The 24,259-nt window shown below is 49.3% G+C and overlaps 1 protein-coding gene across 1 annotated transcript in view; it reads right to left on the reverse strand.

Moving 5' to 3' along the window:
• The window catches only part of LOC121269019 (microtubule-associated protein tau-like), a 181,545-nt gene that overhangs the window by 60,449 nt on the left and 96,837 nt on the right, over positions 1 to 24,259 (reverse strand). The window contains exons 8-9 of the mRNA XM_041173385.1: positions 12,669 to 12,943; positions 2,307 to 2,399 (exon numbers count right to left, since the gene is read on the reverse strand). Coding sequence (XP_041029319.1) covers positions 2,307 to 2,399; positions 12,669 to 12,943 — 368 coding nt within the window. The remainder of the gene's footprint in view (positions 1 to 2,306; positions 2,400 to 12,668; positions 12,944 to 24,259) is intronic.

The following is a 24,259-nucleotide window of genomic DNA, read 5'->3' on the forward strand; positions in this document are numbered from 1 at the left end:
TGGGACACGGGGGAATCTCACACTGGGACACGGGGGGGGGGGGAATCTCACACTGGGACACGGGGGGGGGGAATCTCTCACTGGGACACGGGGGAATCTCACACTGGGACACGGGGGAATCTCGCACTGGGACACGGGTGGGGAATCTCACACGGGGACACGGGGGGGGGGGGAATCTCACACTGGGACACGGGGGAATCTCTCACTGGGACACGGGGGGGGGAATCTCACACTGGGACACGGGGGGGAGAATCTCACACTGGGACACGGGGGGGGGAATCTCACACTGGGACACGGGGGGGGGAATCTCACACTGGGACACGGGGGGGGGAATCTCACACTGGGACACGGGGGGGGGAATCTCACACTGGGACACGGGGGGGGGAATCTCACACTGGGACACGGGGGGGGGAATCTGACACTGGGACACGGGGGGGGGAATCTGACACTGGGACACGGGGGGGGGAATCTGACACTGGGACACGGGGGGGGGAATCTCACACAGGGACACGGGGGGGGGAATCTCACACTGGGACACGGGGGGGGAATCTCACACTGGGACACGGGGGGGGGAATCTCACACTGGGACACGGGGGGGGGAATCTCACACTGGGACACGGGGGGGGGAATCTCACACTGGGACACGGGGGGGGGAATCTCACACTGGGACACGGGGGGGGGAATCTCACACTGGGACACGGGGGGGGGAATCTCACACTGGGACACGGGGGGGGGAATCTCACACTGGGACACGGGGGGGGGGAATCTCACACTGGGACACGGGGGGGGGGGAATCTCACACTGGGACACGGGGGGGGGAATCTCACACTGGGACACGGGGGGGGGGAATCTCACACTGGGACACGGGGGAATCTCACACTGGGACACGGGGGAATCTCACACTGGGACACGGGGGAATCTCACACTGGGACACGGGGGAATCTCACACTGGGACACGGGGGGGGGGAATCTCACACTGGGACACGGGGGAATCTCACACTGGGACACGGGGGAATCTCACACTGGGACACGGGGGGGGGGAATCTCACACTGGGACACGGGGGGGGGAATCTCACACTGGGACACGGGGGGGGGAATCTCACACTGGGACACGGGGGGGGGGAATCTCACACTGGGACACGGGGGGGGGGGGGGGAATCTCACACTGGGACACGGGGGGGGGAAACTCACACTGGGACACGGGGGGGGGGAATCTCACACTGGGACACGGGGGGGGGGGAATCTCACACTGGGACACGGGGGGGGGAATCTCACACTGGGACACGGGGGGGGGAATCTCACACTGGGACACGGGGGGGGGGAATCTCACACTGGGACACGGGGGGGGGAATCTCACACTGGGACACGGGGGGGGGAATCTCACACTGGGACACGGGGGGGGGAATCTCACACCGGGACACGGGGGAATCTCACACCGGGACACGGGGGAATCTCACACTGGGACACGGGGGAATCTCACACTGGGACACGGGGGATCTCACACTGGGACACGGGGGAATCTCACACTGGGACACGGGGGAATCTCACACTGGGACACGGGGGAATCTCACACTGGGACACGGGGGAATCTCACACTGGGACACGGGGGGGGAATCTCACACTGGGACACGGGGGGGCGGAATCTCACACTGGGACACGGGGGAATCTCACACTGGGACACGGGGGAATCTCACACTGGGACACGGGGGGGGGAATCTCACACTGGGACACGGGGACACGGGGGAATCTCACACTGGGACACGGGGGGAATCTCACACTGGGATACGGGGGGGGAATCTCACACTGGGACACGGGGGAATCTCACACTGGGACACGGGGGAATCTCACACTGGGACACGGGGGAATCTCACACTGGGACACGGGGGAATCTCACACTGGGACACGGGGGAATCTCACACTGGGACACGGGGGAATCTCACACTGGGACACGGGGGAATCTCACACTGGGACACGGGGGAATCTCACACGGGGACACGGGGGAATCTCACACTGGGACACGGGGGAATCTCACACTGGGACACGGGGGAATCTCACACTGGGACACGGGGGAATCTCACACTGGGACACGGGGGAATCTCACACTGGGACACGGGGGAATCTCACACTGGGACACGGGGGAATCTCACACTGGGACACAGAGGGGGGGAATCTCACACTGGGACACAGAGGGGGGGAATCTCACACTGGGACACGGGGGAATCTCACACTGGGATACAAGGTGCTCGGATGCTGGAACACTCAGACCCGTGTTATTGACACAGCAATGGTGTATTCCTTGTACTTACATTGCCTCCTCCTGGAACATGTCTGATCTTGTCCTTAGAGCCACACTTGGACTGCACACTGCTATAATCTTCCTTCTTGTGTACGATCTGTACCTGCAGCAATTTGTTCAGAGAAACGACCACAATAATCATCAGGAAGGGACTCAGTCCCATGGATAAACATGACTGACAACCAAAGGTGCATTTTATTACCAGCCTGGTGAAGGTGTTGTGTGTGTAACCTTCACACCCAGTGAATACTCTCTGTAGGAACTATGATCCAGGCTTTGTCCACTGTGTTATGTTGTGCCTGAACAACATATTATTAACTGATTGGATGTCCACACCCTGTCTCTCACTCTGCACTTGTTGCCCTCTGGTCCTTTCCCCAACTACAGTCTGGTACCTGTAAGCTCCAGCTCACACTGTAGAGAGCTTCTTTCACCAGACACAGCTGTTAATAAAACTCCACTGAAACCAGGCCAACTGGCAGCTCCATAGAATCATGGATGTACAGATGAACCCTAACAGCCCCATTCTACTCCTTCACTGATCTTCTCACCCACTGTACCGCACTGAAGCTTAATCTTACCATAGAATATGAGAATGGTTACAGCAGAGAAAGAGGCCATTTGGGGACCATCATGTCTGAGCTGGTTCTCTGGACGAGCAACTCAGCTAATCCCACACCCTCACCCTTTACCCACAGCTCTGCAAATGCTTTCTCTTCAGGTGCTTATCCAATTCACTTCTCAGTTGAGCCCTACCTCCACCACACTCTCAGGTAGCACTAACCACTCACTTTGTAACTAAGTTTTTCCTCATGTTGCCATTGGTTGTTTTGACAATTACCTTAAATCAGTGTCATCTGGTTTTTGATCCTTCCACCAATGGGAACAGTTTCTCTCTATCTACTCCGTCCAGACCTCTCATGGTTTTGAAAACTTCTATCAAATCTCCTCTCAACCTTCTCTTCGAGGGAGAATAATCCCAGCATCTCCAATCTATCGATGTAACTGTAGTTCCTCATCCCTGGAACCATTCTTGTGAATTGTTTCTGCACCTTCTCTAATGCCTTCATATCCTTTGTAAAGCATGGAGCCCGGGATTGGACACAATACTCCAGTTGAGGCTGATCCAGTGTTTTATTCGGGTTTATCATGGTTTCCTCGCTTTTGAACACTGAGGGTTGAATTTTCTGGTGGGCTCCAGGATCCCAGCGTCAGATCAATGAGGGTTCCTGTAGCGAGAACAGCATTGTGATCTTCTGGAAGGCAGATTGGCCTTCCTCTGGCCAATCCTCCTAATTGGCCCCCCTCTGCCTTCATTGTCCTATTAAGGATGACGGGTGAGCCTTGATGCCCAAACATAGAGCGGACAGCACCAGAACCTCAGCAGCCCAATAGGGAGAGGTGGCCTCTACAGAGGCAGGTTGGAGACAGGAGGGCATCTAAATATGAAACTTCCCTGATGGCCTGAGCATCAATCATTAAATAACTGGGGTCTAGACCAGTAGGTGAATTGGGCTACAGGGGAAATCCCTCCACTGGATTGGCCTAGGCCCCTTTCATGAATTCAGCTCCCACTTTGCAGCCTGGAACCTCTGGTTCCCAAGGTCCCCGGACCTGGTGCAGGGAGGCCACCTCCACGGAGCTGTCAGCCTGTCCTTTAGAATGGGTTTCCTTGATTATCTATTGCCTCTTCTCATTCTTCCTACCAAAATATATCACTTTGTACTTCTCTGTATGAAATTTCATCTGTCACATGTCTGCCATTCTACCAACCTGTCTATATCCTTTGGAAGTCTCTCACTAACCTCCTCACAGTTCACAATACTTCTAGCCGTTCACTACCACTGTTTCCTGTCACTCAGTCAGCTTCCTATCCATGCTGCCAGTGGTCTTTTTAGTCCATGGGCTTGAATTTTGCTGATAAGCCTATTATATGGGAAATTATCAAATGCCTTTTGGAAGTCCAAGGACACCACCTCAACTGCATTACCCTCATCAACCTCTCTGTTACCTCATCAAAAAACTCAATTAAGTTAGTTAACCACAATTTGCTATTAACAATCTGTACTTACTCTACATTCACCCAGCTACAGCCTTGTCATTTTCACCTCCTAACAAATGTAAAATCAGAAGCAAAGTGTTTTATGGGCTGGATGTCCGCTAGTTGAGAACTCATAAAGGTTTGGATCTTCCATTAGGGTTCATGGATGAAATTTACAAGAAAGATGATTCCTTGGATTTCAATGAGGCAGAGATAGACTTTGATAGGCTTTGAACGACGGACAGTCATTCCAGGGGAGTATATATCACGGGCTTTAACAGACCATATAAAGGATTGAAGAAATTGATTTAGAGATCCCTGGTTTCATTTAAATTGTTGGATTGTGCTAGGGTGCAACACATGGACGGGCTCCTGGTTTTAACCGAGGTTCAGTTCTGAGAGAGACTCCCTGTTGGATCAGATGTTTACTGCCTTAAAAAAAAAGTCCTGGAGAAGCAGTCATTCTGACAGCTTTGCTGGAACAAGAGGGACATTCTGAGGAGTGAGGGAGGATAGAGGACTCACTGATTGTGGCATTTCTCCAGGTACTGAACACAGGCATCACAAACTGTTACAGACAGGGAGAATGAGGGTGAAAAGCCCCTTTAGTAGACACTGCAGAGGACAGAATTGGAACAGCAATAACAAGTGAATGACCCCCAGGTATCCCCAGGGAACAGTTAAAAGGTCCTTCAGGTGTGACACAAAATATTATGTGATGAACGACACAAAGCAGAAAGCTCCTCGACAATACGTGAAACCAACTGGTTAACACGTTACCAAGATTCACTCTGTAGCAAGGATCGGTGCAGGGTTGATGAGTCTGAAAGTCCAACATGCTTTAGCTTCAGGGATGACAACATATTAAGAGTGATGATTCTATGTAACATAGCTGGAGTAAGATATTTTATGAGTACTTATGTAGTCTCTTGTGGCATACCTTTGCTGCTGGGTAATCCTTCCATGAACAAGGCACAGTGAAACTGCACATGGAGTACAATAAGACAATTGTTCTTGGATAGTCAGTGGATCTGCAGTTTACTGAATCAGGGCATTATTGAATCACCTTAAACAAAACTTAATGCTTCTAATCACAGTTAGAGAAGTATTAGTGGCATCAAGTGAAAAGAATTAATGAGGATAAAAAGCAAATTGTCTTAAAAATTACATCATTTGCTCACCTCTCTTGTCAAAGATGCAAAAAATCCTACTAAAAGATGTAGGTGTGGCTGATGAAGAGTATACAAGGCTCGCAGAGGAGATTAGTGTGGCTGATGAAGAGTATACAAGGCTCACAGAGGAGATTAGTGTGGCTGATGAAGAGGATACAAGGCTCACAGAGGAGATTAGTGTGGCTGATGAAGAGGATACAAGGCTCACAGAGGAGATTAGTGCAAAGTCTATAAGATGTAAAAAGTATTGGAGGGTGCCACCACACTTTCCATTGGCACGTGACTTTAACAAGATAATTATCACAGATCTCAGGAATGGGACAAAGTCAGAAATATTTTCATTTTACACTTTTGAGACATGGCAACTAGATTTAGTCTTTCTACAGTAATACATGGCAAGGACAAAAGGACAAAATAGATGAAGTCATAGAGAAATGTACAGGGAGCAGACTTGGGCCACTGGCTAAGTTTCTGACTGATAATGAAATGCAGCTTGCTCCTGGTTCCGGCTAGAATTTAGAGACATGTGTGAAACCATGAATATTATGACCATGAACATCGCAGCTGAAAGTCCTTTCAGCAACAGACTCTGTGAAAGGAATCATGTGGTGATCGATGAAATGCTGCATAAAATCTTAACCCACCAACCTAACTGAAAGTGGCCAACTGCACCGGCATGGGTTGCTCATGTAAAGAATTTGCTTCCAATGGTTGGAAGGTATTGTGCCTATCAATTGGTTTATGGGAGAAATTCCAAATTACTTTTTGTGCTGCATGTTAGTCCTCCTGCTGGAGAAGATATTGCCATTAGATCCACTCCTGCAGCACATTTGGAGGCTTTATGTGCAGAGATGAGGGCTTGGAAAAAATGTGGAAAGCCCGATGGCATCATATAAAACCAACCAAGGTAGGCCTTACCTCAGGAAATTTGGAGTATTATAAAAGTGAGGGCCATATGACTGGCAAAGGCCCTGATTAGGTACTAGGCCATGATGCTTATCCAACATGGCAATCAAACTGTTAAGCTTTATTCCACTCAGGCTATTTCAGACTGTGAATAAATCTATTTCAAGTAAAGACTGTGTTCCACTCATTTCACCTCCTGTTCCTTGTTCCCGTGACCGGACTAAGACCTCACACTGGACATTTTTATGAAATGTATATAAACATCCCCATGCCTATTTCTAAAATTTTAGAAACTGGACAAAGACATTTTAAAATGGCTGAAACTATGTGGATTTGTGACACTTGAACAAAAGGAGATATCTGGCAGTATCAGGGAAACTGGCACCTCGTTATCTCTGAAGAAACACTAACACTAACCACCCTATGGGCTGCACAGACCAAATTTAAAGAGAACTATATCTAAGGCCATCTGCGTTTCAGAACACAGGCTGGCCAATTGGATTCCACTTGTCTCTTAGGACAAAGGGCCCTGCACCTTCCTTTCAACTCTTAATGCCTGAGACATTTAACAATCTCGGGGACCCAGATGAGGGATACACATCCTTTGTCAAAGGCAGAGAGACAGGAGTCATGTGACATGAACCTCTAGCTGGCGGAACCAGTTTACCACCTTGCTGTACTGAAAAATCTTAGTCTGCCATTTTACCATCTAACTAGCAACATCGTGGAAAAGGACCTCTGTCTAGGTTGAACACCTGCCACCCCTCTACACTATTTTCTGCTGAAACTTCTGTACCATCGACTACAAGACTGAATCATCTCTGCCTATCTCATCGTGTGAACTGAACACCATCGGAAAAGTGAATTATCCAGCATCGGTTTTCAACCTGCTGATCTCTATGAAGGAATACCTCATTGGGATTTGATTCTGGACTCTGGAACCCACGTGATACAATATTGATTTTCTCTGTGGTCTCCGCACTGTAAATCTTTCTTTTCTCTATCCCTCTTTTACTGTTTGAATGCAAAGAATGTTACGACTCATCTCGTGCATTTTGAGTGTGTGCAAATAAACTAACCCTTTGAGTTCATCCTGGCTCAAGTTTGCTATGGGGTTATTAATAGAAAATTGGATCGCACCAAAACTGAGGGTTTGGGAAATACACCACTGCATACAAATCAAAAACACATTTCTGTTTACGGTGAATGGTGACAGGAGAAATCAAGGCTGTTTACATTAACTCCTCCTGTCCACACCACTGACAACAGTGTCCTGCCATCTTTGCCCTTTATTGGTACAGTGATGTTGTTTCTTGTACCAGTCAGTTCCTGTAGTGTCTTGGAGTCATTCTGATTGGCTGCTTCTTGTGCCTCTCTGCCTTCTAACTCAATCCATCCTTGTTTCTCTCTCCTGCAGCTCTTCTTCATGGCTTTATCCAGTATTCTGTACGTTGCACCGTCTTCATGTCTTTGCTCAATGTTATTTTCCTGGTCCCTCTTGCTCTTTGCCAGCTTTATTTTATCATTCAATTTCCCCATTGGGGTCATTGATCTTTGTTTGTTCCTCTCCCCCATCCGATGGTGACCTCTGCACTCTCTTTAATCCCTCTGTTGAAGATTTCCCACTGTTCCTAGATGTTGCCTCACTTCAGTAGTACTTTAAATCTATTGGAAAGGGCCACCTGGAAACTGTCTGAATTGTTACAGTGTAGGTTATTCAGAGCCATGTAGCTGACCTTTAGGTGGATCTTCCTTAACACAAGGTGGTCGTCTGATCCTACATCAGCCCCTCAACACGTCCGGACATCTTGTAGGGATGTCCACCATCTGCTGCTGATGCAGATATAGTCAACCTCATTCTGGGTGTTACCATCTGGGGACCTCCATGTCTTTCTGTGGATGTCCTTGTGTTTGAAGGATGTATTTCCAATGCTGGGCCCATTGCTGTTGCAGAGAGCCAGCAGACACTTGCTATTTCCATTGAGCTGCTGATCCACGGGGCTCAATCATACTGTTCAGTCCTCGCTGGTTCCAGTTGAGCTTAGCACTGAGGTCCCCGATCAGTAGCCTGATATCATAGATGGGTGCCTCATCAAGTGTGTCCTGCAATTGGCGGTAGAATTCATCTTTCTCCTCCTCTGTGTCTCTCCCTGTTGGTGTGTAAACTTGCATGACAATGACTTTGGAACCAACCCAACCCCAGCTCCATATTTGAGTTTGATGACAGGGTCACACCTCAGCGGCTGAACTGGGAGAAATTGCCAGGTCACAGGTCCAAAGAGCCTTTAGAACAGCAAGGCACCTGGGATTGATGAGATAGCAGCAGAGTTATTGAGACATGGCAAGAACATCATCACAACAGAGCTCACGGAGCTGGATTTGGATTGTGGAGGACGTTCCAGGTGACTGGAGGCGAGGATTAATCATCAGGACAAAGAAGGGGGAATGCCAGCAACTTCAACAACTGGAGGGGCATAACACTGCTGTCAGTGCCTGGTAAGGGCTTCAGTACATTGCTCCTCAACAGCTGGAAAGTGGAAGTAGACAGTACTCTTGGTGAAGAATAGACAGATTTCTGGGGTAGCAGATCATGATGTGAACAGATCTTTATGGACAGGAACAGCATAGAGCAGAGCCTAGAGAATCAGAAGCCACTTGTTACCAACTTCACTGGTTTCAAGAAGGCTTTTGATAGCATCCATCTCCAGTCACTCTGTGCATATCGCAAGACAGTACAACATCCCAGAGCAGGATATTAACTTCTTCAAAACCTTATACAGCGACTCCAGCTGCTGCATCAAGACCAGCACGAGCATCACGGACTCATTATCATCACCGGAATATGGCAATGCTCCACACTCTCCCCATTCCTGTTCCTCTTGGTTATTGATTACATCACGAGGAAGGTGATGGTGGCTGCAGACTTTGACATCCCGTTGAAACACCACTGGTTGACGGGTGTGATTCCACAGATGACACTGTCTTGCTGGCTGAAGAATTGAACACCCTCCAAGACATGACACTGATCTTGAGAGTAGCGGCACCAAGGGTGGTCTACGCTTCAGCTGTGAGAAGACCAAGACAGTGATGGCTGGACAGCAACACAGCCCTCCCATCACCAACGGTCAACAGGACATCGAGAGGTTCCCCTACTGAGGAAGCAACATCTCCGGGGGAGGGGGGTGTTGTAGAGATCGATGTCCACACAAGAAACTACAAAGTGGCATTGGCCGTCCAGCAGCTCCACACCGTCTGGGCAGCCAATACCATCAACACGGCCATGAAGCTGTGACTCTCCATGCCCATAGTAATACCAACTACAATCTATGCCAGTGAGACATGGAAGAGAACAGCAATGGTGTCACGCCTTTCACCAACATTGCCTACATAAGATCCTGGGCATCACATGGTAAGACAGCATCACAGTGAGGAAGTGCTACAGAGGACTGGTCAGAGGCACCTGCGGGACATTGTGACAGAGAGATGACTGAGGTTGGCAGGATGTGGGTTTCACCTCCCGGACCTACATCTCGCCAGAGCGTCAGATGGAAGATGAAGACGGGGCTGGACAGAGGAGACCTGGCGAAATACATTTAAGGAGGAGCTTCTGGAGTGGGACACCATCCAGGCTGGAGTGAAAGAGATTGTGATGGACCAGGGGCCAGTAACTGAGTCTTGCTGCCCATTGTCCCACACGGGACTGGAGAAACAAAGTCTAATTAAGTAAGACTGACTTTGGTTTCTTCCTTCATCAACTGGCTATCAAGAAAATAACAAAGATCAGCTTGGAGGGCCCAAGGGGAGATAGGAGAGAAGCTAAAGATAGTTCTTTAGAAAACTTCAGAGATAGGGCAGGGGGTAGTTTTACAGGATGTTTGGCCAGGCAGGCTAGTGGAAGGGAGAGAAGCTGCAGAGGAAGTGAATTGGAGGGTCTCAATCTTAGTGATCAAAAAGTCCATGAGCTCGATCCACACACTTATTGTTAGAGGTGAGGGTGGAGGGCACAGGGGAGAGGGGTTTAAGAAGACAGTCTGCTATAGATAAATGAAGCCAGGGGTTTTCTTTGCATTCAAGGCTGATCTGGAATGGTGAACAGTTTTAGCAGACGGGAGCTGATAGTGTTTTATGTGGTTCAGTCAGACCTGGGGGTGAATGGCTAAAGCAGTTGCCCACCATGTCCATTCAAGTCTGCGTCCTTGGACTTTAGGGAGTGGAGATGAGGGTGTACTAAGGGGAAATGGTTTTAATGGAGGCTGGGACAGCAATGGTGGAGAGGAGGGTATGGTTGAGCAGATTGATATGAATGGGTAAGCTGCTGTATCTTTCATTCTCACTGGTTGAAGAAAGCTGGATGAGGGGCTGAGGGCCAGAAGAGTTGCAAACCCTTTTTACTTTCATTCTTTCTGGACCAGGGGGAGCACGAGAGCCTCCAGGTCCCTCAGGAAAATTCAGGCCTCCCCAAGTTGCAATTATACCCATCCCAAACTGTTGGCCAGGCACCCTGATCCCATCCTGAGTTCTTAATCCGGTCAGCTCCTGGATTTAAATGACGATGTGGTGTAGGAGGGGTATACCTTTTCATCGATGGATCAATCCTCTGATCACTGACTCAACAATGAAAATAGACCCTAGAGATTGAGGAAGTACTTGAACCAACCCCTCCCTCCATCTCTTACTCCCTCCCTTCCACCATCTCTTATTCCATCCCTCCATCTCACTCCAACCCTCTTTCTCCATCCTTCACTCCCTCCCTCCATCCATCTCTCACTCCATCTCTCCATCTCCAACTCCCTCCTTCCATCCCTCACTCCCTCCCTCCATCTCTAACTCTTTCATTCCATCTCTCACTCCTTCCTTTCATCTCTCACTCCCTCCTTCATTCAATCCTTCACACCTTTCTTCCATCTCTCATTCCATCCTTCCATCTCCAACTCCTTCCTTCCATCCCTCACTCCCGCCTTCCATCCCTCACTCCCTCCTTCCATCCCTCACTCCCTCCTTCCATCCCTCACTCCCTCCTTCCATCCCTCACTCCCTCCTTCCATCCCTCACTCCCTCCTTCCATCCCTCACTCCCTCCTTCCATCCCTCACTCCTTCCTTCCATCCCTCACTCCTTCCTTCCATCCCTCACTCCTTCCTTCCATCCCTCACTCCTTCCTTCCATCCCTCACTCCTTCCTTCCATCTCCAACTCCATCCTTCCATCTTTAACTTCATCCTTCCATCCCTCACTGCTTCCATCTCTCACTCCCTCCCTCCTTCCATCCCTCGCTCTTTCCTTCCATCCCTTGCTCCCTCCTTCATTCCATCCCTCAATCCCTCCCTCTATCCCTCACTCCCTCCTTCATTCCATCTCTTACTCCCTCCCTCTATCTCTAACTGCTTACCTATACGATCTACTCCTGATTCTAGTTCTTATGTTCTTCCTGTTTTTCTCTTCATCTCCAACCCTTTGTTCTTTTTCTCTGTCTACTTCTAACTCTAACCCCTCATTCTATTTCTTTCCATCTATCTCGCCCTGTTTCTCTCTCTCTAACCTTCATCCTGATACTCTCCCTCCATTGTATGTACATAGTATTGACAGCACAGAAAGAGGATATTCAGCCCAATAAGCTTCCTCCCACGCTTCTTTATCTAATCCCATCAATATATCCTTCTCGTTTTTCCTTCCAGATATATCTATCCAGCTTGTTCTTAAATGTATCTTTACTATTCACTGCAACCACTCCCTGTGGTACTGAGTTCCACATTCTCACTATTCCCGAGTAAAGATGTTTCTCCTAAATTCCTTACTGGATTTAACAGTGACTATTTTACAGTTCTGGTCTTTCCCACAATGGAAACATCTTCTTCATGTCTACCCTATTAAACCCATTAATGATCTTAAAGACTTTAGTCTTCCCTTGCTCAAAGTGAAGTCTTGCCATCTTGTTGAAACTTTCCTGATGGGTTTAGCTCTCAGTTCTGTTATCATTCTTTTTGACCTCTCGAGTGCCTCGATACCCCCTCTGTATTATGCAAAGCAGAAATGTGCCCAGTTCCTCGACGGCAAAAAAGCCCAGTTCTTTATAAGTTGAATATAACTTCACTGCTTTTCAATTCCATCACTCTCCAAATGTAACTCAGGTTTTTGTTGGCTTCTAAACTGCTGATTGGATTTGGTGTAATGTTTCTGTCTGTCTCTCTCCGCCCTGTGGAGCAGCTCTAGGCAATTTGGCCATATAGATTATAGAAAAAGAGTTTGGGTAGTTACCTTCCCTCCGCCAGGGGAGTGTTTAATGTTCTCTGTTGATCCGATCTTTGATCTGACGTTCTTCAGATCAGGCATGGGCACAGCAACAGGAGGAGTCCGTGTCTTGGAAGCAGCCGGGGACTTAGGCGGAGTGCGCACAACGGCCACTTTCTTCACTTCTTTGGTTGCTCCTGCAGGCTGCTGGGAAGGTGTGCGAGAACGGCTTCCGGGGGTCCCAGGGGTACCAGGACTGCTGCACCCACTGCCACTGCCACCTCCTTTAGCAGCTGATTCACCTGAGATACAAGATTGAAAATATACTTTGGATCAAAAGAATAAAACCACTCGTTTTCAGTTTATTTTCCCCGACAGCTAAAGCTGCTGTGGCTTAGGGTGAAATTCCACACACGCAGACTCTCACTGGGGTACAGTCCCACACACACTGAGTCTCACTGGGATACAGTTCCACACACACTGTCTCTCACTGGGGTACAGTTCCACACACACTCTCACTGGGGTACATTTCCACACACACTCTCACTGGGGTACATTTCCACACACACTGTCTCTCACTGGGGTACAGTCCCACACACACTGTCTCTCACTGGGGTACAGTCCCACACACACTGTCTCTCACTGGGGTACAGTTCCACACACACTGTCTCTCACTGGGGTACAGTTCCACACACACTGTCTCTCATTGGGGTACAGTTCCACACACACTGACTCTCACTGGGGTACAGTTCCATACACACTTACTCTCACTGGGGTACAGTCCCACACACCATGACACTCACTGGGATACAGTTCCACACACACTGTCTCTCACTGGGGTACAGTCCCACACACCCTGACACTCACTGGGATACAGTTCCACACACACTGTCTCTCACTGGGGTACAGTCCCACACACACTGACTCTCATTGGGATACAGTTCCACACACACTGACTCTCATTGGGATACAGTTCCACACACACTGACTCTCACTGGGATACAGTTCCACACACACACTGACTCTCACTGGGGTACAGTCCCACACACACTGACACTCACTGGGGTACAGTCCCACACACACTGACACTCACTGGGGTACAGTCCCACACACACTGACTCTCACGGGGGTACAGTTCCACACATACTGACTCTCACTGGGATACAGTTCCACACACACTGACTCTCACTGGGGTACAGTTCCACACACACTGACTCTCACTGGGGTACAGTTCCACACACACAGACTCTCACTGGGGTACAGTTCCACACACACAGACTCTCACTGGGGTACAGTTCCACACACACTGACTCTCACTGGGGTACAGTTCCACACACACTGACTCTCACTGGGGTACAGTTCCACACACACTGACTCTCACTGGGGTACAGTTCCACACACACTGACTCTCACTGGGGTACAGTTCCACACACACTGACTCTCACTGGGGTACAGTTCCACAAACACTCTCACTGGGGTACAGTTCCACACACACTGACTCTCACTGGGGTACAGTTCCACACACACTGACTCTCACTGGGGTACAGTTCCACACACACTGACTCTTGCTGGGGTACAGTTCCACACACACTGATTCTTGCTGGGGTACAGTTCCACACACACTGACTCTCACTGGGGTACAGTTCCACACACACTGACTCTCACTGGAGTACGGTTCCACAGACACTGACTCTCACTGGAGTACGGTTCCACAGACACTGACTCTCACTGGGGTACAGTTCCATACACACTTACTCTCACTGGGGTACAGTTCCACACATGCTGACTCTCACTGGGGTACGGTTCCATACACACTGACTCTCACTGGGGTACAGTTCCACAGACACTGACTCTCACTGGGGTACAGTTCCATACACACTGACTCTCACTGGGGTACAGGTTCCACACACACTGACTCTCACTGGGGTACAGTTCCACACACACTGATTCTTGCTGGGTTAGAGTTTGTTTAAAAGCTGGACAGAGTCAATAACTTCAGAAAAAAGGCAAAGAAATTTGTAATGAAACTGAACTGAAACAATGACACAGGCAAATGTAATGAGACTGAGTGAGCAAGGACCGAGAGTGACTGGGGGCAGAGAGTTGTCTGGTGCTTATTGAACAAGCTCACAGGATACACACATATGAACTTGGAGCAGCAGTAGGCAACTTGGCCCTTCAAGCCTGCTCTGCCATTCAATAAGACCATGGTTGATCTGATCATGTTAATCAAGAATCTATCTAGCTCTGCCTTAAAAATATTCAAAGACTCTGCGTCCACTGCCTTTTGAGGAAGAGAGTTCCAAAGACTTACGACCCTGAGAGAAAAAATTTCTCCTCATCTCCGTCTTAAATAAGTGACCCCTTTTCTCACACCATGACCCCTAGTTCTAGATTCTCCCACAAGAGGAAAAGTCCTCTCCACATCCCCCCTGTCAAGACCCCTCAGGATCTTTAAGGTTTCGATCAAGTTGCCTCTTACTCTTCTAAACTCCAGTGGATACCTGTCCAACCTTCCAACCCGCCCATTCCTGCTGTTAGTCTGCTAAACCACCTCTGAACTGCTTCTAATTCACTTGCGTCTTTCTTCAAATAAGGAGACCAATACTATACAAAATACTCCAGATGTGGTCTCACCAGTGCCCTGAGTGACTGAGGCATAATCTCTCTACTTTTGTACACAATTCCCCTCACAATAAATGATACCATTCTATTAGCTTTCCTAATCACTTGCTGTACCTCCATACTAACCTTTTGTGATTCACATACTAGGACACCCAGATCCCTCTGAATCTCAGAGCTCTGCAATCTCTCATCATTTAGATAATGTGCTCCTTTTTTATTCTTCCTGTCAAAATTGACAATTTCACATTTTCCCACATTTTACTCCATTTGCGAGATCTTTGCCCACTCACTTAACCTATCTATGATACTTTGTAGCCTCCTTATGACCTCTTCACAATTTACTTTCCTACCTATCTTTGTGTCATCAGCAAATTTGGTAACCATCGCTTCAGTCACTTCATTTATATAAATTGTAAAAGGTTGAGGCCCCAGCACTGATCCCTGTGGCAGACCACTAGTTACATCCCACCAACAATTTATGGCTAGCCTCTGTTTGCTGTTAGCCAGCCAATCTTCTATAATGCCAATATGTTACCGTCTATCCCATGAGTTTTTATTTTCTGCAAGAATCTTTGATGTGGCACCTTATTAAATGCCTTCTGGAAATCTAAGTACAGTACATCCACCGGTTCCCCTGTATCCACAGTGCATGTGACTCCTTCAAAGAACTCCAATAAATTGATTAAACATAATTTCCCTTTCACAAAACCATGTTGACTCTGCCTGATTGGCTTAAACTTTTCTAAGCTTTCTAAGAATGACCATAGATGGAGAGTTACAAGGTACAGAGTGACCAGGGACAGTGTGTGATGGAGGGCAGAGAGAGAATGGGGGCATAGAGTGACTGAGAGCAGAGAGCGACTGAGGTCAGGGAATGTCAAGGGACAGAGAGTGACCTGAGATAGGCAGTGACCAGGGTCAGAGAATGACCAGGGAATGAAGCAGAACCAGAGATAGTGAGTAGGGATGAGGGGTGACCAGGGACTGAGAAATAGAGTGACCAGTGCTTGAAACCCCCTGATATCTTCCATTCCTATGGTGCCCACATCACTTGTGCCAATTATTCATTTAAATTTAATGTTTTCATTTAAAGGAGACAGTATTTGCCATTTCCACTCAGTGCGAGCTTGCTATATGTTTGGCTTTGATATGAGCACCGTTCCTGCTCAGGATAATTCGTGGCATTTGGCAAAACTGCCATTGCCTCTGCCTCTGCCTGGGAAGGCACTGAGTGTCTGCTCACCCTAGGCAATTACACATCACTCAAGGAGCACCCACTTCCAGTGGCACCCCAAAAAGCAGGCATGGGCCCTGTGCCCTCGGAGTGAAGGAAAAACAGGCTGGGGCACCTGCAAACTAATTGTCAGTGATCTATTGATCTTTGAGCATTGAGGTCATAAACCCCCAGAGAGGGTAACCAGGGCCAAACAACTGATAGGATAGGTCACATTCAGGGGAAAGATGGGAAAACCCTTCCAAAAATACCACACGCACAGAGACATGAATATAGAGCGAGGGGGGTAACTGAAGGGGTCACTGTGTGAGTCTTAAAGGAGAAGGGGTTGAATTCAGCCGTATCAGACTGTCAACTGGAGGCAACAACAGATACACATGAACCTCTCTCACCTTTTCCTGATTTCTTCTGCTCCATTTTTGCTGCTCAGAAAAAGAAATCAAGATGTTAGGGAAAGGGAACAGCAGAGAGGGAGGGAACCAAGTGAGGAGGATAGCATGAGGGAGGCAGATTGAGGGACAGTGAGGAGGATAGACTGTGGGAAAGAGTGAGGAAGACAGAGTGAGTGGGACAGAATTTTTGGGGGAGGCAGGGTGTAGTGACATTGTCACCAAAATAGTAATCCAGAGACCCAGGGTAATGCCCTGGGGACCAGGGTTCAAATCCCACTACAGCAGGTGGTTGACTTTAAATGTAATAATGAAAAAAAATCTGGAATTAAAAGTCTAATGATGACGATGAAACAATTGTCATAAAACCCATCTGGTTCACTGATGTTATTTAGAGAAGGAAACCTGTTGTCCTTACCTGGTGTGGCCTACATGTGACTCCAGACCCACAGCAATGTGGTTGACAATAAATGCACTCTGAAATAGCCTAACAAGCCATTCAGCTGTGTCAAACTGCTACAAAGTCACAAAAAAGGAATGAAACCAGACGGACCACCCGGCATTAACCCAGGCACCGGAAACAACAGCAACCTCAGCCCTGTCGACCCTGCAAAGTCCTCCTTACTAACATCTGGGGGCTAGTGCTAAAAATGGGAGAGCTGTCCCTCAGACTAATCAAGCAACAGCCTGACATAGTCATCCTCATAGAATCATACCTTACATATAATGTCCCAGACACCACCATCACCATCCCTGGGTATGTCCTGTCCCACCGGCAGGACAAACCCAGCTGAGGTGTCGGCACAGTGATATACAGTCTGGAGGGAGTTGCCCATCGACTCCAGAACTCATGAAGTCTCATGACATCAGGTCAAACATGGGTAAGGACATGGCAATCCTGCTGATTATCACGCGCTGTCCTTCCTCAGCTGATGAATCAGTGCTCCTCCATGTTGAACACCACTTGGAGGAAGCACTGAGCGTGGTGAGGGTGCAGAATGTTCTCTGGGTGGGGGCCTTCAATGTCCATCACCAAGAGTTGCTCGGTAGCACCACTACTGACCGAGCTGGCCGAGTCCTATTGGACATAGCTGCTAGACTGGGTTTGCAGTAGGTGGCGAGGGAACCAACAAGAGGGAAAAGCAGACTTGACCTCATCCTCACCAACCTGCCTGCTGCAGATGCATCTGTCCATGACAGTATTGGTAGGTGTGACCACAGCACAGTCATTGTGGAGACGAAGTCTCGCCTTCACATTGAGTATACCATTCATTGAGTTGTGTGGCACTACCACTACATGCTAGATAGGATACATTTTGAACAGATCTAGCAACTCAAGACTGGATAACCATGAGGTCCTGTGGGCCATCAGCAGCAGCAAAATTGTACATAATCTGTAACCTCATGGCCCAGCATATGCCCCACTCTACCAGTACAATCAAGCTATGGGATCAACCCTGGCTGGCTGAAGAGTGAGGGTGTGCCATGAGCAGCATCAGTCATAGCTAACAATGAGGTGCCAACCTGGTGAAGCTGCAACATAAGGCAGCTTGTGTGCCAAGCAGTGTAAGTCATGAGCGAATGAGCTAAGCAATCCCACAGCCAATGGATCAAATCTAAGCTCTGCAGTCCTGCCACATCCAGTTATGAATGGTGGTGGATAATTAAACAACTCACTGGAGGAGGAGGCTCCACAAATATCCCCATCCTCAATGATGGAGGAGCCCAGCACATCAGTGCAAAAGATAAGGCTGAAGCATTTGCAATAATCTTCAGCCAGAAGTACCAAGTGGATGATCCATCTCGACCTCCTCCAGGGCTCCCCAGCATTGCCAATGCCAGTCTTCAGCCACTTCGATTCACTCCAAATGATATCAAGAAACGGCTGAAGGCACTGGATACTGCAAAGGCTATGGACCCTGACAACATTCTGGCAATAGTATTGAAGACTTGTGCTCCAGAACTTGCTGTGCCCCTAGCCAAGCTGCTCCAGTACAGCTACAAACCTGGCATCTACCCAGCTATGTGGAAAATTGCCCAGGTATGTCCTGTACATAAAAAGCAGGACAAATCCAACCCGGCTAATTACCACCCCATCAGTCTACTCTCCATCACTAGTTCGGCCTCATCTGGAGAACTGCGTCCAGTTCTGGGTGCCATACTTGAGGAAGGATGTAAAGGCATTGGAGAGAGTACAGAGGAGATTCACAAGGGTGATTCTAGGGATAATGCACTGTAGTGATGACGATAGATTGGAGAGATTGGGATTGTTTTCCTTGGAGAAAAGAAGGCTGAGAGGAGACTTTATAGAGGTATTCAAGATCCTGAGAGGTATGGACAGGGTAAATAGTGAGAAACTGATCCCAATCTAGGGAGCATCAAGAACGAGAGGGCACGAATTCAAAATAATTGGAGAAAGGAGTAAATGTGACGTGAGGAAAAATTATTTTCACCCAGGACATGATTTGAATCTGGAGCAAACTTCTGAAAGGGTAAAGGAGGCAGGTTTGATCGAGGTATTCAAAATTGGATTGCTACCTGAAAAGAAAGAATGTGCAAGGTTACAGGGATAAGGCAGGGGAGTGGGACCCGGTGGAATGCTCTTTCAGAGAGCCAGTGCAGGTTCGATGGGCTGAATGACCTCCTTCTGCACTGTAAAGATACTGTGATCATCAGTAAAGTAATGGAAGTGGCCATCAACAGTACTATCAAGCAGCACTTGCGTAGCGATAACCTGCTCACAGATGCTCAGTTTGGGTTCTGCCAGGGTCACTCAGCCCTGACCTCATTACAGCCTTGATTCAAACATGGACAAAAGAGCTGAACTCCTGAGGTGAAGTGAGAGTCACTGCCCTTGACACTGAGGCAGCATTAGACCGAGTGTGGCATCAAGGAGCGCTAGAAAACTGGAGTCAATGGGAATCAGGAGGAAAATTCTGCTGGTTGGAGTCATACCCAGCACAAAGGAAGATGGTTGTGGTTGTTGGAGGTCAGTCATCTCAGCTCCAGGACATCACTGCAGGAGTTCCTCAGGATAGGGTCCTTGGCCCAACCATCTTCAGCTGCTTCATCAATGACCTTCCTTCCATCATAAGGTCAGAAGTGGGGATGTTCGCTGATGGTTGCACAATGTTCAGCACCATTCACAGCTCCTTAGATACTGAAGCGGGCCTTGTCCAAATTCAGCAACAACTGGACAATATCCAGGCTTGGGCTGACAAGTGGCAAGTAACATTCACGCCACACAGTGCCAGGCAATGACCATCTCCAACAAGAGAGAATCTAACCATTGCCCCTTGACATTCAATGGCATTACCATCGCTGAATCCCCCACTATCAGCATCCTGGGGGTTACCATTGACCAGAAACTGAACTGGACTAGCCACATAAATACTGTGGCTACAAGAGCAGGTCAGAGGCTAGGAATTCTGTGGCGAGTAACTCACCTCCTAGCTCCCCAAAGCCTGGAAGAATCCAGCTCCAACAACACTCAAGAAGCTCGACACCATCTAGGACAAAGCAGCCCATTTGACTGGCACCCCATCCACAAACATTCACTCCCTCCAGCACCGATGTACAGCGTGTACCATCTACAAGATGCACTGCCGGAGCTTACCAAGGTTCCTTAGGCAGCACCTTCCAAACCCATGACCACTACCATCTAGAAGGACAAGGGCAGCACACACAGGAACACCACCACCTGCAAGTTCCCCTCCAGGCCACACACCATCCTGACTTGGAAATATATCACTGTTCCTTCACTGTCGCTGGATCAAAATCCTGGAACTCCCTCCCTAACAGCACTGTGGGTGAACCACACCACATGGACTGCAGCGGTTCATGGAGGCAGCTCACCCCCACCTTCTCAAGGGAAATTAGGGATGGAAAATAAATACTGGCCTAGCCGGTGATGCCCACATCCCATGAATAATTAAAGCAAAACAGCCACCATTGCAATGAAAGACACTGACTGGACAGACAATGACATTGATCCAATTTTTGAAAAAATAGAGCAAATATTTGTAAAAGATAATTTATAGATTGTGTCCAATGGGTTCGGGCAATCTGCACACTACTTGGTGTTTCCCTTTTTTTGTCTTTTTAATTCTCTTCCATTTCATTCGCTGATCCCTCTCTCTCTCTTTGACCCCCTGTGATTTCCATACTCATGACAGAGGGAGGGACTGAAATGTTCAAACTGATTTGCTCCCTGATCTGTGCACAGGACAGGCTCCAGCGTACAGCAGGCTCACTAACGCTGAGTCTCAGGCCTCACACCCACTGCACTGAGCTTTACAATTGTCCCCTTCAGCAATGTGAATCCTTCAGTGTGAGGAGCACTCTCTCTTTCTCACTGGGCTGGGCCTTCTCTTCCTGGAATCCACATCTGCATTAGTACCAGCGTGTGTGGCTGGCTGGTGGAGGAGTGGGTTCTGGCTGCTAAGATGCCCAGAATCAGGGACGGACTGGATGGTAGAGTGGGCAGGATCTTGCCCAGACAGCTGGCATGACATGCGTTCCTGGGTAGCATCCCGCTTGCGGCCAAAGCCATCGAGGTGCTGAAAGTGGTGCTCGGCCTGACTGCACTCGAGGTGGCTCAGGTGTTTGGGTGGAATATCTCACTGGTGCCACCCTCGGGAGCATCACCCCAGAGCCTGAACTGTCTCGTGAAATCCCCTTCAACTTTACACAGCTGGGCTTCCTGTATACGCTGCTGCACACCCTCCACTTCATTGTCCCGGTCAGACACCCAAACTCACCATGGCTTTCCCTCCTACTGTCTGGGAGAGGCTGGGCCCCCGATGGAGGGCTCTTTATGTGGGAGTTCTCCCTTTGTCCATCAGGGATTTGGTGTGGAGGATGTTGCACACAGCAGACCTGAGCAATCGATGGTTATGTTGTTTCATAAATCATCTGTAATTTCTGCAGACTGGAGGAGCCCATGTTTCACATTTTAGAGGGTGAGCGGCTGCAGCCCCTCTTTTACAATCTGAGGGAGCTGCTCTTCAATTTCTGGCTGTACTTGAACCCCATGCCTCACATTCTGTCTGAGAAGCTCCTGTCTGAGAGGCTCCTGTCTGAGTGCCTCCTGTCTGAGTGCCTCCTGTCTGAGTGCCTCCTGTCTGAGTGCCTCCTGTCTGAGTGCCTCCTGTCTGAGAGCCTCCTGTCTGAGTGCCTCCTGTCTGAGAGCCTCCTGTCTGAGAGCCTCCTGTCTGAGAGCCTCCTGTCTGAGTGCCTCCTGTCTGAGTGCCTCCTGTCTGAGTGCCTCCTGTCTGAGAGGCTCCTGTCTGAGAGCCTCCTGTCTGAGTGCCTCCTGTCTGAGTGCCTCCTGTCTGAGTGCCTCCTGTCTGAGAGGCTCCTGTCTGAGAGGCTCCTGTCTGAGAGGCTCCTGTCTGAGTGCCTCCTGTCTGAGAGGCTCCTGTCTGAGAGGCTCCTGTCTGAGAGGCTCCTGTCTGAGAGGCTCCTGTCTGAGAGACTCCTGTCTGAGTGCCTCCTGTCTGAGAGGCTCCTGTCTGAGTGCCTCCTGTCTGAGTGCCTCCTGTCTGAGTGCCTCCTGTCTGAGTGCCTCCTGTCTGAGTGCCTCCTGTCTGAGAGCCTCCTGTCTGAGAGCCTCCTGTCTGAGAGCCTCCTGTCTGAGTGCCTCCTGTCTGAGTGCCTCCTGTCTGAGAGCCTCCTGTCTGAGAGGCTCCTGTCTGAGAGGCTCCTGTCTGAGAGGCTCCTGTCTGAGAGGCTCCTGTCTGAGTGCCTCCTGTCTGAGAGGCTCCTGTCTGAGAGGCTCCTGTCTGAGTGCCTCCTGTCTGAGTGCCTCCTGTCTGAGTGCCTCCTGTCTGAGTGCCTCCTGTCTGAGTGCCTCCTGTCTGAGAGGCTCCTGTCTGAGAGCCTCCTGTCTGAGTGCCTCCTGTCTGAGTGCCTCCTGTCTGAGTGCCTCCTGTCTGAGTGCCTCCTGTCTGAGAGCCTCCTGTCTGAGTGCCTCCTGTCTGAGTGCCTCCTGTCTGAGTGCCTCCTGTCTGAGAGGCTCCTGTCTGAGAGGCTCCTGTCTGAGAGGCTCCTGTCTGAGTGCCTCCTGTCTGAGTGCCTCCTGTCTGAGAGGCTCCTGTCTGAGAGGCTCCTGTCTGAGAGGCTCCTGTCTGAGTGCCTCCTGTCTGAGTGCCTCCTGTCTGAGAGGCTCCTGTCTGAGAGGCTCCGGTCTGAGAGGCTCCTGTCTGAGAGACTCCTGTCTGAGTGCCTCCTGTCTGAGAGGCTCCTGTCTGAGTGCCTCCTGTCTGAGTGCCTCCTGTCTGAGTGCCTCCTGTCTGAGTGCCTCCTGTCTGAGAGCCTCCTGTCTGAGAGCCTCCTGTCTGAGAGCCTCCTGTCTGAGAGCCTCCTGTCTGAGTGCCTCCTGTCTGAGTGCCTCCTGTCTGAGTGCCTCCTGTCTGAGAGCCTCCTGTCTGAGAGCCTCCTGTCTGAGAGCCTCCTGTCTGAGAGGCTCCTGTCTGAGAGGCTCCTGTCTGAGAGGCTCCTGTCTGAGTGCCTCCTGTCTGAGTGCCTCCTGTCTGAGAAGCTCCTGTCTGAGAGGCTCCTGCCTGAGAGGCTCCTGTCTGAGAGGCTCCTGTCTGAGAGCCTCCTTTCTGAGAGGCTCCTGTCTTCCACAGGTACATGCCCGTCCTGCTCTTCCTCATACTTTCTGCTGGTACATCTAAGGCCTCCCATGGCTGGTGGGCACTGGGGGGGTTGGAGGGTTGCTGGAGATGCATCATTGATAATCAAAGTCAGATTTTAATTTGAAATGCTAGGTTCCCTTTCCATTTTCTGTTTCAGTTCACTTATTAGTGGTGCCCCTTGGAGAAGGAGGCACTTACTACCTGGTTTTAATTGAGAGAAATCTTTAGTTAAAGTAGAGGAGGTGACAATGTGGTACCATAGCAACACTGAATCTCAGCACGCAGTCCTGTCTGGTCCCTCAGGCTGAGGAGCAGGAAGAGAGCTGAGATACTCGGGTATATTTTCACTGGAGCCGAGAAATCTCAGAGGAGAGTTGGTAATGGTTTTTAAATGATGAAGGGTTTTTATAGAGTCAATAGGGCAAGGCTACTTCCTCTGGTGGGGAGTCACTGAGTTCAACTGGAAATGATCACTCAGAGAGTGAGAGATTAGGAGATATTTTGCCAAGTGTTTTTGGAATGTGGACCAGGTGCTGGAAAGCGGGATTAAAATGAGCAGCTAGTCTCTTTTTGCTCTTTTTGTCTGGCACAAACACGACGGGCTGAATGGCCTCTTTCTGCACCGTCACTTTTGTGTGGTTCTGCGGAATTCCACAGGGAATGGTTGAAGCAGAGACCACTGGGAAGGCAAATGATTATTTGCAATAGAGGAAGGGATAGGGTTAGGGT

The sequence above is a fragment of the Carcharodon carcharias genome, chromosome 23, assembly GCF_017639515.1.
Source record: "Carcharodon carcharias isolate sCarCar2 chromosome 23, sCarCar2.pri, whole genome shotgun sequence".
Classification (NCBI taxonomy): domain Eukaryota; kingdom Metazoa; phylum Chordata; class Chondrichthyes; order Lamniformes; family Lamnidae; genus Carcharodon; species Carcharodon carcharias.